An 11,636-nucleotide genomic window follows, 5' to 3' on the forward strand; every position below is an offset into this window, starting at 1 on the left:
AACGATTTTAAGGGTTTTTCTTAGTAAATTGCCCTTTAATTTGTCGACAAGCCCTAAAAAGAACGCCTACCGAAGAGTCTTTTATCTGCGCGGTGATGCGAGGCAACGATGATGGTCTCGGCTCTCTCGGGAGTCTTATAATACGCTGATTTCGCTGCCGTTTTGACCAACCAACCCTCGTCGGAATCGAAGCGAGTGGCCGATTTGCTGCCGCCACCGCCTCGGTCTCCGGTGAATACATCGACGGCGGAGGGGCGAGCGCGGTGATGGTGTTCGTTTGGCTCACCGCCTTCTTCCTCGTCGTGGTCCTCATCGCCCTCGTCATCTATCAGGTATCTCTCCATTTTTGCTCCGGCGATTAGCCACACTGACCTCCTTTCTGACCTTTGGAAGAAGAGAAAAAAAAGCCGATCTGATGCGATACCTCCGAATCCTTCAATTTATCTCTCAGATCGATTTCTCGAAAAGTAATCTTTAGTTCGTCGTCGCTTCGATGCCAGCCAAATTTGAGTCAATTTGAAATCGAATGATTGTCCCTAAAGTAACAAGGTCAGTTATATGTCTTGGGTTTAGTCACGATGTTATTTGGGTCAATTTGACTTCGACTTAGTTGGGTTTTGCAGAATTAGTGGGTTTTCTTACGAGAATCAGTTGGCTTAGTTTTTCTATGACCTCCCAAGAGAATTATTGAGAGCCAGATCTTTGGTATCTACTATTTATTTTGGGGTGTAAGATATAAAATTCCTAAATGTTAATGCTGGTTGTCCGGTGATTATATGGACTGCTTGCAAAAGGATTCTGTTTTCTTGAATCCAAATGAAATTCTTGAAATAGTTTCGTTTTATAGAGCCCTACGTCTATTGTTACCTAGTGACATATGCTAGCAACAAATATGTATTTTATGCTGGATAATGTGTGTGTGTGTGTGTGTGTGTGTGTGTGTGTGAGAGAGAGAGAGAGAGAGAGAGAGAGAGAGAGAGAGTTTCAATTATTTGACAATTTTATGAAACATCTGTGGAGTATCCTGTCATGGACTTGGTCGATGTTGCCTTGGTCATGTGACACCTTTACATATGTCTGTAAAGGGTCAATCTCCTTGTAATCTCAACAGTTCCCTAAGAACTTACAAGAGAGAAAAGAGGTTAGTGAACGATCAAATGCACGGGAAAACAATCATCGTTGCTCTAGATCTCACAAGCAGATAGATATTAAAGCGAATACTTTATAGGTAATGCAAAGTTACAAAGATCACATCACAAGCTTTGAGCATAGTGTAACAAAGAGTCCAAGGCAGCCCGTCGCTCACAAAAGTCCCCGTGCATAAGTGTCCTTAATGACATCTTTGTGAAACCAATCAACAAACCCTCCCTAGACACAACTGAGGAGCCTCATCGAACCATATGCCATCTTAGGTTCCTGACATATTTGCCCACTCTCTGCATATGAAAAACCTCACAATTTGTGGGCTGAACGCTCTGATTAGGATAGTTTTGCTTTCACATGACGATTACACACAAGTTACACTTACAAGCAAGGAGAATCATAAAACTCAACCAAAATGGGATTCCCAAGCCTATTGCAAGGCTCTTACATGTTGTCTAAGGCATAAACAAAATCAAAAAGCACGAACATTACATCGAACATCTTCATTATGAACAATCCGTGAAAATCGTGACAACTACTTTATATCTTTTCCTTGTGGAAGTTAATAACTTTTGTCGCTTTTAACAACATCCGTAATTTTAGTTACTCATCTCCTCCAATTATCTTATTATTATAAGATTTGGATCTGATAGTCCTCAGCTATTAGGGTCTACCTTTACCTTCTCCTAAGCCTCATATCGATGCCCATTGTCATCGTTCCCTATCAGTGTCATTTCCTTCATGGAGGATTCCTTGGATATGGTGGTTTTGGATGATTTTTGCCTTAAATGTGATTAACCAAAACTATGGGGCATGGACAGATTTCTGATACTGATATGACACTATAAATACATTGATACATCAAAACATGGAAAACCAATGTAAGATACCCCATGGACACAACATATGAAGTTATTATATGACAAAACTTGATATTTCTTTTGTAGTGTTGGAACATGCAGTTAGATGTCACAAGTAATTAACTAGCAGCCTAAACAATTCTTTGTGAAAAATTATATTTGGTAAGATAGTAGCTGATGATGGATTTGATCATGATCTGATACCTTATACAACTTAGAAATAACTTATCTAGTACATGCCCATTCATCATTTATCTTGAAGCTTTGACAAAGGAAAACAAAGATTTTCCAAGGATGATCCACAAAGTGTATCCAAAGTATCATAAAATTTTATAATTATTAAGCATTTTAAAAATTAATTAAAATATCGAGTACTTACAATGAAGTGTACAATGCATATCCAGGAAGTATCCAACGTATATTTCTGTCATGCAAGTGTCACAACTAGTATGAATTGTCCATATTTACAAGACCAAAATGCTGCTTTAAGTTACAAGGATAATCTTTTAGCATGCACACCAGAATTCTTAGGATTAGCATGCTGATTGCAAATGTATTCTTCTTAAATCGGTTAATTATGATAATGATGATGATCATATGTGACACTAAAATTTATGGGGCTCATAGAGCCAAATATTTTTCCCAAAATTGTTTAGTAGAAAAGTGATTTGGTCTTTTTTAAAAAAAAACTGTAATTTGTTACTTCATCCATCTTCTTTTAGCTCTTAACATCACTATGGGCTTCTCCAAGCACACTTCCATATTCGCAAGAGCCACAATTAATTTCATAGTGTTGCATGGGTTGAAAAAATAGCAAGCATCTGAGTCAGCCATTTAAGTTCAGTCCAGATTTCACAAAAATCTTGTGCTTGTCCTTATGTGACTTTGTTTTTGTCATTGTCTGCTTCATTTGCAATTGTGATCACAGGAAATTAGGATGGATCCCAGTAGTGTAAGGTATTGAGATTAGTTTCTGTATAATATTGTGCTTCATTACGATTAACTTAACAGGTGCTAGTTTGTTGGTAACTTATTACTGCTGAGATTAAGTTTCAAAGCATAAGAATAATTATAATTTTCATATAACATTCTGTATCATTTTATTTTTTGAAACATCAGTTGTGAACTGGACATTGATGATCCCTACCTTTAATAAGGTGGCTTTTGCCTGTCCATGTAGTAGTTAGCTTCTATAAAATATTCCAGTTGTGTTCGATAACTTGGTATGCTTCGCTTACCTTTTGATACCACACCGAATCACTTTTTTGCTGAATAATTATGTATTTTATATTGTGTTTTGCAGCTCATGTGCCTTGCAGACCTAGAGTTTGATTATATCAATCCATATGATTCAGCTTCACGGATAAATAAAGTGATATATCCAGAGTTTGCCTTACAAGGAGCCTTGTGCTTACTCTTTCTCTTATCTGGAAATTGGTTGATGTTCTTGCTTTGTGTTCCAAATCTTTACTACAATGTGAGACTGTAAGTTGCTCTCATACTTTTTTTATACATATAGTATGTCATTGCATGAAAGATAAATCAAAAAATATTCCTAACTTATTGTTAACCATGTCATATGATCCTTAATTATCTTATAGTGCAAGTGTAATATTGAAAAGATGGCTGAAAGCCCTCTTTATGTGGTATGTGGTTGTACTGTACATTATACGAACAATGTAATCTCTGTGCACCAATGCCGTTCCTTTCCGTGCTTGTACAGATTATTTTAATAGATAGTATCCAGATATAGATGTTGACTAAAGGCTATGGCTTTTTCTCAATGGACTACAACCATGCAGAGCAAATTAAATAGGAGATCATCATCAAAGCCTTGTTCTATATACGTCTGTCATAGAGATTTAGAACTGTTCAGGCATCAACTTGTCAAGACCTTATGTGAAATAACCAATATTAGAGACGAGACAGATGTGTCACTAAACCTAAATAATAGTTTAGTGGTAAAAAAAATTTAAGTTATTGGATTTTATATAACATAGTTAGATTCCTTGTCAGTCTGAATGGTTGGATAAATATTTGAATCTTACCAGTAAAACACTCTTGGCACCAACATGTAACTTGACTCAAGTCACTCAAAAATGATGAAATGTCCACGTTCATGCATCTCAACAAGCAATATATCCTTTTCAATTCAGAACAAGCTGTATATCTTACTTTTATGCAATTTTGAATCAAAACTATCTTTTCCACCTATATTATTTTTAAATAAATGAACTATAAAAATGATTGAAAATGTTCTGTTTTTATGTTGGAAAATTATCGTATTTAGAAAATATATAGTATGCATTGATGTAAGAATAGGCAATTTGTAGGCTAGAAATGCCAATTCAAAGAGTTAAAAAGAGCGACAGTTGATGTCAGACCGAGAGCCAACTCATAAAACTCGGGGCACATTTCATTGGGCTTTCCGTACTTCGAGTTGTGTCTTGTGTTCTTATCTAGGCCCCACATGCATGAAACAAGGTGCTATTTTTTCTTATAAGTGATGAAGATCTAATCATTATTGTTCAAAGCTGCTGCATGTATTATGTGGATTAAAAAGATTTGGAATCACTGACTGATTTGTGATCTTTTTACAGGTATCAGCGACGGCAACATCTGATAGATGTAACTGAGATATTTAATCAGCTCAATAGAGAAAAGAAACGGCGCCTTTTCAAGCTCGTCACTCTTGTTATCCTTCTGTTCTTGACTTTGTTTTGGTAAAAATGAAATATGTTGTTCAAATAAGATCCTGACTAGTGCAAAATAGGCTAACTGTTGCTTTCTTGCATAAAATTGTGTAGGATGATCTGGAGCATATTGGAGGATGATGAATAATTGGTGCTTACGTGATGATTATTTCCTCTGCAAGGGTGGTCGACTGTTAGGTATCATATTGGCCAGTCATGCATATACCATGTGTCAGCATAAGGGAAGATTTTTTTTTTGGTTGTTGCTTTTGTAGTAGCCTTGATAAGCTAGCTTCTTTATCTCTTGTTCTATATGAAATTTGCTGGTGTTAAATAACTTTTGAAACCAGAAACAAGGACAAGCTTTCAATTGGTTTGTAAGCTCTTCTTTAGCAACTCTGATTTTATTTTCTTCATGGGTACTTATCTTTCCTATGGCCCATTGTGCTTTATGATCTCCGTCAGAATGATGTAAAACTCGCCATTTTCTTTCTGTAACTGAAAGATTCGGTCTTGCAGTAATTTACATTATGCTACAGAAGAACATTTCTGGTAGATGCTTCTGAATTTTGGTGTTAGTTTGGTGTTGCCTACGACATCCAATGCAAATGCGGTAGAACACCGGTCAATCTCAGCTAAGGTCAGTGCTTCTCAACTATTTTTCATGGTTAGTTTCCATCTCTATTTGATCAAGGGAAACTACAGTTAGACATGATCACATATGTCCGAGCCACATTGAAACATCAGGTAAATATTTCTTTACCCACTCAGAGGGAAAAGCTTGTCATCATCCGTCGACAGTGATTTTTCCTAATTTTATGATCGAAAATTGCCTCTGTTTATACAATTGTGGGTGCAGCGACTTCTATGTTCTCTTTTTTTTTTCGTTTTGTTTGGTATGCATACAAAATTATGAAATTAAACTGCATGGATTGAAAATTCGTACGTATATAAATTTATTCAGTACGTATGAATGTTGTTTTACAGAAAAAAAGTTTGACAAATAAAAAGTTATCGAAAATGAAAAATTCAAGCAATCTCGACTTGAAATTGTAATAATATGGCAACAATAATACTATTTTCACCTGACCCAACAATGCGATACCAAAGAAGTCGTACACATTGTTTAGTAGAAAACAAGATACCGAAAAAATCTTATAAGAAGTTGCACGATTTCAAATTCTTTTTGACTTAATAGTATGACACTAGCGAAATCGTAGATCGTTTCACGGAAATAGATGACCAAAAGTGAAAAGTTGGTGTGATTTTGACGTATCATATTAAAAAGCAAATTAATTCTAAGCGCAACAACAATACTAACACCAACGTAGAATTCCGGTGAAATTTAACAGAGAAGAACAAATATTGTTTTGCTAGAAAAAACACCATAATAACAAAATGAAGTGAAAAATTAATGCTATTTTACTGCATAGTCTCAAAAAGGTAGAATTTCTCTTCGGCACAATAATACAACAATAGAGAAATAGTATAGATGTTATTTCGTAAAAAAAATATATAACTACAAAAATTGCATTACAAGCACCTAGAAAGAGTTAATTTGCTCATGAGTAGATAAATGAGTGCCCATGATGACGTCTCAGTCCACGAGTTTACCAACTAAAACCGATCAAGGTTCCACGTCAAAGACTACTTAGTAATCCATGATTATAAAGTAATATGGGATAAATCAAACGCATCAAAAGATAAATAGCAAATCAACGAAGACGAAGTGGCTAATTACGTATTGATGGCTTTCTAACGACGTGATACGTGACTCACCTAAAATCTCCTTATCTTCTGATGAATTATTTAATATATTTCATAATTTATATGATGAATTTAAAATAATTAGTAAGAAATATAAATTATTAAAAAATGATCATGAATCTTTCTCTAATAACTTTGATAAATTAAAAATTAAGAATGACAATTGCATGTCAACATCTTGTGCTAAATGTAAAGAGTTAGACTCATTCAAAAAAGAAAATATGTTATTACAATAAATATTAGAAAATTTTTAAATTAGAAATAAATCATTAAACATGATTCTTGCTAACAAAGGTTATGTGCATAGAAAGAAAGGAATCGACTTTGTGAATAGTAATACTCAACAAAAGCAACAAAATTCAGAAAAAAAACCTACACTACATGTTTTCCTTAAAGATAAATATAATTTTTGTAAAAGATTTGCTCAGTATACTTATACATATTCTTTTAAAAAATATAATTCTCATAAATTAGTTTGGGTTCCTAAAGGAACCATAAATGATTTGATACCAAAAGTCAAGAAAAGTATATATAATCATGAAGATCCCAAAATTAAATCGGTACTTCGAACAAATCTATCATTTTTGTAGGTATGTCTCTAAATAAGAGCTAGGAAAAAAAGATGATATCTTGATACTGGATGCTCAAGGCATATGATTGAAGATCCAATACATTTTTCAAAGCTCACTAACCAAAATAACAAAAATAAAGCAAAAAACATTGGTATTGAAATTCTTGGTAACAAATCAAATCTAGTAGATGGTTTAAAATATAACTTATTAAGTATTAGTCAATTATGTGATAAATGATATAAAATTAAATTTGAATCTCATGCTTGTATTATAAAGATATAACATAATAATAAATCTATGATCACTTTAAGGAGCAATAATGGTTGTACTATTAATTTTGATGATTATTATGACGAAACTTATTTTTTGATTTTAAACGATGATGCATAAATTTGACATACAAAAATAGGACATGTTAGTATAAAATCAATATCATAAATTATAGAACACGTCATGATGGTCAAATTATATATTTCACATTCAATATCCAGCTTCTTGTCATAAGACCGGTCATCTGTTCTCTGTTACTCGTAACTGGAATTTGAATTCCCATATTTCTTTGAATTAGGATTGGATCGACGCTCTGAAAACATCGGATGCTGCAAATACCGAAGTTTGCATTAGAATTCCTTACCTGATTATTCCAGTTATTAAAATACACACATTAAATTACAGCTCTAGAATTCTGTAGTGGATGACTTGTTTGTTTGTAGGTTCCTATGTAGGAATGATATCTCTGTGTATTTATACAAATTAAATGGCTACTTGCAACATGTAAAACCATCCTAGCAATTAAGTTATTTACTTGAAACTTGAAGTTGTTTGAAAACAGACACACAGGTGTCTTACTTGCAGAAATGAGATTGCTGGGTGCAGTGATGAAGGCTATCATTATTTGTCAGAGTAATGATGCCAAGAAAATTCTAATTCTCTTCTGACCAAGAGCTTTCCGGAGTATATGACAGAGGTATGAAACATTTGAAGACACTTACATGTCGTTGTAAGTTCCTTCTACACTATGAGACAACCGAAGCCACAGGTATCTCGAGAGGGATACCGGGGGTAGGCTCCAACACTCGGACATTTGGTAGCTCCCTTGACAGCAATTCCTGCATGATTCTGGTGGATATCAGTAACATGTTCCAAAGAATATTGTTTCAGATTAATGATAGAAGTGCATCATGGGTATAACAAGAATTCCATTTTGCCAGATAGCTAGTTACAGACACCTGAAAAAGGTTAATCAGGATTATCTATCTAGGTCAACTCTTTTGATCCTTCCTCCCAACTACTTTAGTAATCATTTATTAAGCACAGGCAAATTTGCTATGCTCAATAAAGAGCACCATCTTCCAGAAAATTAAACTCTAAATAGAGTTAGCACAGATGGTTGAACCCAGACATCGTGGACTTCAAAGTTAGGTACCAGGTTTATCATGCATAAGCTTATTGCTATGATAAACCAAATCACGAGCCTACCAACAAGTATCAACAAAGGTCTTGTGTTATATAAAGAAACTACAGAACACTTAATACTCACTATTGGAGTTCTCATGTACAACATAATTGAAGAGGTTGAAGGCCAAGTTTGCTTCCTGGAAGTTTAATCATCACTGGTTTGTTTCAAATTTTAGCACTATGCTACCTGATCCCTAATGGTTAAGCATCAAGATATAGCATAACATGTGAATTTATTTAATTCCTTATGAATTGATAGCAGACTGGTACTACTCGAGGGTTCGAGACAGCTTTGATAGCAGTTTATTGCTTTACATATCTCAGATATTATTTTAAGCTTCCTTGAGGGAAAAAATGTTAGTTCAAGCAAAATTTTCCTAGAGACAAAACTAGATGTAAAAGCTCAAGGCCTAGTTAAAATCTCATTTGTATGATTTATGTTTGTTATGGAGGTTTCTTGATGTCATATCTAGTTCTGTTCACAAAGGTGCAAACATACATTTGGCAATATGGTCTTGCATGCTTCAACTCCCAAGGTTTCAGTTTATTTACCTTGAAAGATTCTGTTGTACCCACATCATAGAGTATACTTGTGATAATTCCTTTAGTATCCAGATCACCATTTTTCATTGGAACAATGTACCTAAAAAAGAGAGACATAATTTTCAGCTAGTCAATATTGATGTATATGACAGTAAAAGAACAATTTCGGTTGTAGTAAGTTACTTGGCTTTCAACAACTTAGCAAGCTGCACTGCATCTTCTTGTCCTGAGACCAAAGTGAAAGCAGGAAGCATTTGTTTGATGACTGGTGTGATGACTATATCAGCCTGGTAATTTTGTAGAAAGGAATGGTTGTATACACAGTGCGGCTCATAGTATACAGTTAAATGACTTTGGCCAGATTCAACTATGTACCTGTCCACAAATTACAGGTAAAACACTCCTGCTAAAATGAAGTTTGAAAACCTAAAAATTTCTAGGAAATTGAAAAAAGAGTAGCAACCATCAGCCTAAGATATAATCTACTTGCCCGTTTTCCGGTCTCTGCCAAGGAGGCCCTAATATTGGACCTGCAGTTGCACAGACATTGACCATACCTCTATCTTTCACTTCCACATCAATGCTTTGACCAGGTTCTAAATATGTAACCTGTAAAAAAAATTCAAATGCACTAGAATAAGCACCAAAAAAAAAAAAAAATTGCATGCAATGACAAGATGCTCACTCAGCCATAGATGAAGTTATCTATATGGTGCCACTGCTTTCATTTCATCTCCAGATCGTCTTTGTGGTGATTCACTTTGATAGCAATATATAATTCATTCAGGTTACACAAAGTATATAGGGCTTCGAACTATTTTGAGAATGTGATGTTGAAGAATTACAGGAGATCAACAGACAAGAAGGATAACAGTACTGAACTCAAAGAGGAGACTGATTGTTCAACAGCAAAAGCTAAAAAAAGAGGAAATAAAGTTCAATCGTTAACCATCATAACGATAACTGTTCCTTATTTCGTAAATCTAAATTATTCTAAACATATACTAATGCAATCCACCAGTTAGCATGAAACTGTTCAGACATTTCATACTAACCAAAAGCCATCGTGGATAGCCCCATTAATCTTCCAGAGACCTTAGAAGCTCTGCAACGGAATTAAGTAGAGCCAAGCAGCTTAATGCCACTTCAGTATGAATTCAGTATGTGATGCGCTGGGCATCGTTAATGTAACACAGATCTAATAATTGGTCTGGATGGGACGTCCCATCCAGAAACTTAAACAAGGATTCAGATGATATTAGCCAAAATTTTAAACTCTATTGGCTATCGGCTTGGCAGACTTCACTGGCTTGTTCTTGCATCAACGTGCCCGACCAAAACAAATCATGAAAATTACAAGCTTGGCTGTCGGGTATCATTCAGAATCAAGATCTCATTACTTTGCAAACTAGCAATCACTAACAACAAGAATGAAGTCCATCATCAGCAAGTCCAGAGACCCATGGTGAAAGTTACAACCGAGGCACATGTCAACAATTATGGAACCATGTCAGCTAATTTAATTCGTCCAAGAAAGGTCGAGAGGCTTACATTCTTAAATAGCTTGCTCAGGATGGCCTCTGCATTAGGAGTGGAGATGACGGGCAAGCCAGGAAGCATCTTCGAGAGGGGTGTCAGGGTCTTGACATGGCAGTGGTCGTCCAGGCTCTGCGTGATCAGCAAGCAATCAAGGTCGGGAAGGTCCTGCAGCTGCCTCAGGAAATCAACTCGATCAACCCTAATCGTCATATCAACAATATTTGTTACGAGCAGAAGAAATCATCATCACCTTAAAGTTCTTCAGGATCTTCTTAGCTCCATCAAAAAGCCAAGGTTGACCGAAGTCCAAGTTGCCCACGAGAATCGGGTCCACCAAGATGTTGACCCCGCCCAACTCCCACAACCAGCTGTTGCCCTAAACATAAAATGTACAGATAGCATCGCGTAAGGCAGGGACTGCCGAAGGGGACGACCTGACGGTTTGGTGTTGAGGAGGACGACTTGCTGGTAGATCTTTTGGTGAAGCATCAAAGGGGTGATGAGAGAGAGAGAGAGAGAGAGAGCACCTCCAGATACGTGAGTTTGATGGGTTTGGTACTTTGTGCGAGCGCGGCAGGGAGTGCTGAAGAGGACGACCTGAGTCTTCCAGCGGAACAGAAATTACTTTTAGGCTTGAAACGGATGGACGGTTGGAGATGGGAAGGGGATGGAAGAGATGGAGAAGGGGAGAGGGAAGCTCCGTTGGTGGCGGCGGCCGTGGTGGGGTGATGTTGGAAGGAGGCAAACAAGGAGCGGAGGGTCAGGCCGGGGAGCGCCATGGCAGATATGCGGAGGAAAGGGTACGGGAGCGGGTGTGGGTGCGGACTCGCAGCGTCTTTGTGCGGTTGAGTGGGTCCCTCACCCGCCGACGCGGCAACGTTGATGACCACGAAAAATTGGCCGGTAGTAACTAAGGTGATCGAGGTGATGCTGCTGACTGACCCCTTTCACAGGATACGGCATCAATAACCCTATCCTAAGACAGTATGCTTACTACTATTCAGCATCATCCATGGATGATCTTATAGACCAAAACATAGAACTCACAGCTAAATAAACAA

General features: G+C 36.4%; 2 protein-coding genes across 2 annotated transcripts; one reads left to right on the forward strand and one right to left on the reverse strand.

Moving 5' to 3' along the window:
- The first annotated feature begins 9 nt into the window (after positions 1 to 9).
- Positions 10 to 5,227, forward strand: LOC103996579 (protein cornichon homolog 1). Its single transcript, XM_009417502.3, has 4 exons — positions 10 to 332; positions 3,307 to 3,488; positions 4,604 to 4,726; positions 4,811 to 5,227. The coding sequence occupies exons 1-4, from the start codon at positions 267 to 269 to the stop codon at positions 4,842 to 4,844; spliced, it is 405 nt and encodes a 134-aa protein (XP_009415777.1). The 5' UTR covers positions 10 to 266; the 3' UTR covers positions 4,845 to 5,227.
- A 2,206-nt stretch (positions 5,228 to 7,433) lies between these two features.
- LOC135648382 (uncharacterized) lies at positions 7,434 to 11,398 on the reverse strand. The gene is made up of 8 exons (XM_065166037.1): positions 11,103 to 11,398; positions 10,826 to 10,951; positions 10,588 to 10,746; positions 9,527 to 9,645; positions 9,220 to 9,411; positions 9,046 to 9,136; positions 8,028 to 8,144; positions 7,434 to 7,634 (listed from the first exon to the last, which is right to left on the reverse strand). The coding sequence occupies exons 1-7, from the start codon at positions 11,352 to 11,354 to the stop codon at positions 8,052 to 8,054; spliced, it is 1,032 nt and encodes a 343-aa protein (XP_065022109.1). The 5' UTR covers positions 11,355 to 11,398; the 3' UTR covers positions 7,434 to 7,634; positions 8,028 to 8,051.
- Positions 11,399 to 11,636: the final 238 nt, after the last annotated feature.

The sequence above is a fragment of the Musa acuminata genome, chromosome BXJ3-9 (assembly GCF_036884655.1).
Source record: "Musa acuminata AAA Group cultivar baxijiao chromosome BXJ3-9, Cavendish_Baxijiao_AAA, whole genome shotgun sequence".
Lineage (NCBI taxonomy): Eukaryota > Viridiplantae > Streptophyta > Magnoliopsida > Zingiberales > Musaceae > Musa > Musa acuminata.

Bases quoted from the DNA above. Each gene is read 5' to 3' on its own strand.
- LOC103996579 (XM_009417502.3), top strand. From the start codon at position 267: ATGGTGTTCGTTTGGCTCACCGCCTTCTTCCTCGTCGTGGTCCTCATC. The intron at 3,489-4,603 runs GTAAGTTGCTCT...ATCTTTTTACAG, and splicing joins CTTTACTACAATGTGAGACT to GTATCAGCGACGGCAACATC. The intron at 4,727-4,810 runs GTAAAAATGAAA...AAAATTGTGTAG, and splicing joins CTGTTCTTGACTTTGTTTTG to GATGATCTGGAGCATATTGG.
- LOC135648382 (XM_065166037.1), bottom strand. From the start codon at position 11,354: ATGGCGCTCCCCGGCCTGACCCTCCGCTCCTTGTTTGCCTCCTTCCAA. The intron at 9,412-9,526 runs GCAAGTAGATTA...ATTTGTGGACAG, and splicing joins TGGCAGAGACCGGAAAACGG to GTACATAGTTGAATCTGGCC. The intron at 9,137-9,219 runs GTAACTTACTAC...TCTCTTTTTTAG, and splicing joins GCTAAGTTGTTGAAAGCCAA to GTACATTGTTCCAATGAAAA.